Consider the following 6,000-nt stretch of genomic DNA (forward strand, 5'->3'; position numbering starts at 1 on the left):
GCATTTTGCCGTCAAACTTTGAGATCGGATACTTTCAGAAGTCCCTATAAGGATATCGTGTCAATAATTAAATTTATTCCTACTCTTGTCTCTTGCTCTCTTGCTTCAGCTGTTGTTGGGTGAGGGGGTCTGTACCCTCAACAGCTGCAATCATCTAGTGCAGGGGTTCCCTTTTCTGGTCTTGGGGATCCATAGTCCTTGGAGGGTTTCTACTGTTTGTCTCTTTGTGTCTGTATCTCTGATTATTCTATGAATTGAATTGAATATTCTTAAACTCATCCCTGTGACTCTCTCTCTTGGTGACAGTATTTTGGCTCCCAATTCATTTTCAAGTTGTCTTTTTTAAACACACCCATCCACTTTCTAACCACTTCTTCCAATTCAGGGCTGCAGGAAACCAGTGTCTATCCTGGCAAACAACGGGCACCAGGCCGGGTGTAAAAGAACAGGATGTCAGTCTATCACAGGGCAGATGCATTCACACCAGGGTCAGTTTTTCCAGAAGCCGATTAACCTTAACAGACAGAGCAGGGACTGTGCTGCAGAGATGTGGGAGCTTTATGTGGGTAAATGGCTGGCGTGTTCAGGAGCGCCAGCTTGGTGTGTCTGGTCCCCGTTGTTTCTGAAGGTGGAAGCACATACTGAACCCAGACCTTACAAATTATTGTTCTGCAGAAATTGCCTAACACTGATTCACATTCTAAAACATTGAAAAGGCAGTTCTATATATTTTTTTGCCTTTGTGAGATTATTAAAGTCTAGCACAAAGGTAGAATGGAAATACATGTTCTTAGGATGTCACAAGGTTTCTTGTGTTTTCTTCTTAAGACTGTCTGCTTCTGACACTGCTACGTTATGACAACGTAGGGCTTTCAGGTAATAAATGAATCTGTGAGACTCTGAAGTGTGAGACTGTAAAAATAAACACTTTAGGTGGGAGGAAAGAGAAGGCAGAAAAGGTACAGAACGAGACATGATACCAAAGTAAGGAGTAACACATTTAGTAGCAATAATATAATACACTTTATTTTATATCGTGCCTTTCACATCTGAAAGCACTTAACAGTAGGTGTAAAAAAAACATTTTTGGACACAGCAGGAGAAGGCACGGTCACCTACCGATTGTAAACAAGCTTGAGGGACATATAGGAGACCAGAGTCCGATGAATGGAGGCTGCGAGGTAAGGAGCGGGCATAAAATAGCAGGTCAAATGGATACTGAGGTGTCCAGCCATGTAGCAGATTACAGCTGAGCTTGAGGATTCTCAAAGTGACTCTAAACCAGTGCAAGAACTTCAGGACAGGAGTAACAGGATCACATGCGCACAACCTACTCTGCTTTCTGGCTGCGGAACTCTGAACCTAGTGCAGTTACTTCGGTGTGGATTTAGATACCCCAGAGAGTAGGGTGTCGCAATAATTAATCAGTCCTAGAAAAGACAAGTGTAACATGTAAGTTATATTAAGAATGTTAGCAATGAAAATGGCAGTTGGTTCACGTGTATAGAAGATTTGCCTTGTAATTTAGCATCTAGATCGTGTAAGAACGGAAATAAATGAAACAATCCTCCAAAATCAAATTACTTCTGAAAGGTCCAATATTTTTCAAGTCGCAAAATCTTCAGGCTTATTTTTCCTATTTTACTCCCTTATAACTGTGTGTGTGGTGACATTTAGGAAAAAAAAACTGGAGCCTTTTTCTTTAAATTTAAATTTTACTTTTGCTTCTTCGGAATCCTGGTTTCCGAAGCGGTCATTCGTTCACATCAAAAACCGGATTACAAAAAATGCGCTTTCCTCCCCGATATTCCAAACGTTTGAAAGAGCTGTTTGTCAGTTTATGGCGTTGTAAAATGATGAAATCCAGGCACAGGGTGAGACTGTAGACCGTGGACCAGACTGTAGTATTACGATTACATATTCTAACAAAATCCTCTTTAACTTTGTACCTCTTTGACCCCTGTTTCATACAGTTTCCTACGTAAAGAAAACAGAGGAATTGTAGGTAAAAGCAGAGACTGTGGGTGTCTGAACTGTGATACCGTTGAGTCTGGAGTCACAAATAAAAAGAAAGGTAGTTTTCTTTTATTATAAATCGGGGAGGGAAAAATCGTTTATCGCTACATCAAATATTTAAACCAAAACGAAGAGTAAAAACATAGCCGCAAATATGAATAAGATAATTAAAAGTAGTATTTTTCAAGTTTCTCTTTGATTCTGTTCAGTTAAGACGCCGAAGACGTTTTCAGTTCCGATCCGTTACAGCCTGCAGGTCTTCCGAATTTGTGCAGTGTCTTTATATCCGGCCCGGTCCTGAAAACACACACACACATAGAAAATCCTTATAGATCGTTCATATAACATTTCAGGTGGTGTTACCGGAATGATTCAAATAATCATCCAGGAGGGGCTGCACACTGGTGATGGTGGAAGAGAGTCCCCTTTCCCTGTAAAGAGCTATGAGTGGAGTGTCCAGAAAGGTGCTATACAAGTGGAAGCAATTAATAATAATAATAATAATAATAATAATAATAATAATAATAATAATAATGTGTAATGTTCCGTAAGCAGACTGAATATCAGATCGCTTTTTATTTTCTAGAAAGATGATAAAGATGGATTTTTCCCCTTGTGTTTTGAAACAGTCAGTCTGGTTTTCTTCGCTGACGCAGCGACCTACTCGAACGACTATAATGGAACTGCTGGCCGTTTGTTATGCGGTTTTAAATTCTTGCATTTCGGTGTACAAATTTAGACTATTTTTCTTTTGCTTTAGTATATCACACCCTTTAGTAGTGCCTCCTATTTGAAAGGTAAAAAGTGTCATTTAAAATTGCCATCTCTAGGGGTGTCCCCGTCGCCCCAAATATAAAATCCTGTCTACAACACTCACACCAGCGCCAAATTTCCCTGAACCCGAATAACCCACCAGCATGCCTTTGGACTGCGGGAGGAAACTTGAGCACCCGTAGGAACTCCATGAGATCAAGAAGAGAACATGCAAACTCCATACAGACAGCAGAAAAATGAAACCGGGGCTCCAGCGTTGCGAATCGGCACTGTTGATATGGCATCACCGTGCCCGCCTTTAATACATGAATTAAAGCATTACTGTTGCTGTGCTGTTTCCCCACTTATTTTTATTTTAGACCTAAACACCAGTAAAAGCAGGATATTAGTCCAACTAAGGATTCCAGTAAGCAGTTCACAACTCGGCTGGAAGCTCAATAGAGTGGGGTTACACGGAGCAGGGCGTGGCGGGAGAGGAAAGTGATTTAATACAGAGGAGAGGAGAGCTCTCATTCCTTGGTGGTGGACTGACACTTCTGCAAACAATCGACTCATTCACCAGCAGGCTCGCGATCGTCATTTCTCGACAAATTTAGCTTTTGTTTAGTTTTGCAACCATTTCTACGGTAACGACCTGCAGAGAATTATAAGATTGAATGTTAAAAAGTGTTGGATACGAGACACCCCAAGAGAAAAACAGGGCTTGACGGAAGGGCTAAAACACTTATTCTGCCTGTGTCTTTAAAGGATCTACCTAGAATCTAAAAATACGCGACAAAGATTTTGAAGACTCGCAGAGTGTCACAAAGGAAAAGCGAAAATGTCAACAGCGTCTCGATTTACCACAATCCAGGATGAAGCGTGACAGGGCATCGCAATATGATTAGATTTTTGAAGAGTAGGAAGTTGTCTTTAAAACTGTTCTTACCCAGTCTGATCACCGATGCAAACATTTTTTTAAGTTCGTGTCGAAGATGTAAAAAAAATTACTTCGAGGAAGCCCTTAATAAAGCATCAAGCTATGAAAAGTAATAAAGCAATTATAATGAAGCGTTGCTAACCGTGCTTTTCGGATATTAAATAACTATTAAAATTCAAAATATTTTGAATTGCAGTAGACGTCTATGGTGTTACTACGGTGCCTTCGAATACAGTAACAACATGTAAATGATATCTAATTGAATAACCTGCTCTCTTTCATGGGGACTCAGAGTTGTAGAATCAGATACCAGAAGTAATTATTCATATGTCAAACCAGAGACACATACAATGTCGTTTACGAGAACAAAACAACGACCAAAAGAGACATGAAGATGTTTTAACCCAATTAACAGATAAGAATGAGAAAGCAGTTGAAATTGGGAAAACAAAATCCATAGTTTGATCCTTGATTGTACCGACTGCCTCTGTCAGTATGTCCATGTAAAATGTTTTTATAGTTCCTACCTTCTTCTCAGCGGGGGACAGACTCTCCCCCACACCGTCTTCAGCACAGCCTCCCTGAGAGCGGGGCTCCCCCAGATGTACAGCCCTGGGTTACTAGCTGAAGTGAATCTTATCATCATGTGAAGAGGGTCGCTGGCGTTGTTGTTAAACATGTATCTAGATCTGGTCATCTGAACCACGATAACGTAGTAAAAATCAGGAGTCCAGAGCGCCAGGAAGCAGACTACCACCACGATGATGAGTCTCAGGGACTCTTTCTTGCCGTCTCTCTCTGGACCCGGCGGCTCGCGAGCAATCTGGTATTTAGCGATGAGGTACAGTTTCACGTTCAATATCACTTTCGCAAGTATTACTGCCTGGATCGCTAAAATACCGTATGCGTTTATTTTTGCTGCATCTTCGACAGTAACTACGTGCTGAATTGTCAATGTTAAATAAGTGTAAAACCAACAGAAAAGGCAAACTTCTATTACTACAGTCCTAGTTCCATAGCGACTATAAAAATAGGGATAAAATACAGCAAGGAATCGGTCGATCTGTGCAAAAAAGATGGTCAGAATATTGACTCCCAGTAGCGAAGGCACGATGTAATAGGTGTCGTTTTTGGACGGATAGCCCTCCTGCACATCAAACAGTCCGATGTAGTAATTGCCAAACCCAGACAGTGTGTCACTTATGCTGGTGTTAAGCATGAAAATAAACCTATTTTGAGCTCGAAGTGACTTTGTGCAAAGAATACCCAACACCACCGAGCCAGCCAGTAGAACAGCACTGGTGGCAATTAGCAGATTTGCTATAAAAATGAAATAATCTGCAGCGTCATTAAAGTCCACCGCTAACGGCACAGTGAGGTTCAGAGAAATCATCGCGCGGTAAAATGCACATTCTAAGATCCTGCCCTGGGTTTTTAAGAGGACAGCAATACGTAGGGGATGTCACGCGTTAAGTTGGTCACAGCGCATCTGGGGCTTCGGGTCTCCAGGTAATAATTAACTTGATCTCGGTATCCTCAGGCAGTTGGCATTTTATTCACCATGACAGATGCATAAGAGAGGCGCTATAAGATAAAATTGTTTGGAGTGGGTGAATTTACAATTACTGAAATTAGAAAGTTAGTCATTGCTGTTCTGTATACAGAAGATTTTTTTTACGAGCCATGCGTTTCTAAACATGTAACTGATGATTTAGCGAGGAACCGTAGAGAGTTTCCTGCTTGAAACTCTCAGATTAAGTGTAATGGTAGTGTCCTATGGGCAGAGCAAGATGTGTGTTTGTTTTGTTGCCTGTTTTATATGTATGTTTATTTAGCCAGCAGCCATACAGTATCACTCTGCAACTCACAACTGGCAGCCCACTGAAGCTCAGCAGGTGTGATCCTGTTCAGTACCTGGATGAGAGACCTCCTGGGAAGAACTAAGGTTGCTGCTGGAAGATGTTAGTGGGGCCAGCAGGGGGCGCTCACCCTGCGGTCTGTGTGGGTCCTAATGCCCCAGTATAGTGACGGGGACACTATACTGTAAAAAAACAGGCTCCGTCCTTCGGATGTGACGTAAAACCGAGGTCTTGACTCTCTGTGGTCATTAAAAATCCCAGGGCGTTTCTCAAAAAGATTAGCGGTGTAACCCCGGAGTCCTGGCCAAATTTCCCATTGGCCCTTACCAATCATGACATCCTAATAACCCCCATCTTGAACTGGCTTCATCACTCTGCTCTCCTCCCCACTGAGAGCTGGTGTGTGGGCAGCGTTCTGGCGCATCATCCAGG

At 41.9% G+C, this 6,000-nt stretch overlaps 1 protein-coding gene and 1 long non-coding RNA gene across 2 annotated transcripts; one reads left to right on the forward strand and one right to left on the reverse strand.

Annotated features, from left to right (window-relative positions):
* Positions 1-1,815: 1,815 nt before the first annotated feature.
* LOC138224522 (uncharacterized) lies at positions 1,816-2,486 on the forward strand. The gene is made up of 3 exons (XR_011183010.1): positions 1,816-1,874; positions 1,974-2,074; positions 2,370-2,486. It is a non-coding gene; the product is annotated as an uncharacterized lncRNA (long non-coding RNA).
* A 1,746-nt stretch (positions 2,487-4,232) lies between these two features.
* Positions 4,233-5,102, reverse strand: LOC138224511 (G-protein coupled receptor 183-like). Its single transcript, XM_069182328.1, has one exon. The coding sequence runs from the start codon at positions 5,100-5,102 to the stop codon at positions 4,233-4,235; it is 870 nt and encodes a 289-aa protein (XP_069038429.1).
* Positions 5,103-6,000: the final 898 nt, after the last annotated feature.

Source organism: Lepisosteus oculatus, chromosome 22 (genome assembly GCF_040954835.1).
Source record: "Lepisosteus oculatus isolate fLepOcu1 chromosome 22, fLepOcu1.hap2, whole genome shotgun sequence".
NCBI classification, from domain to species: Eukaryota; Metazoa; Chordata; class Actinopteri; order Semionotiformes; family Lepisosteidae; genus Lepisosteus; species Lepisosteus oculatus.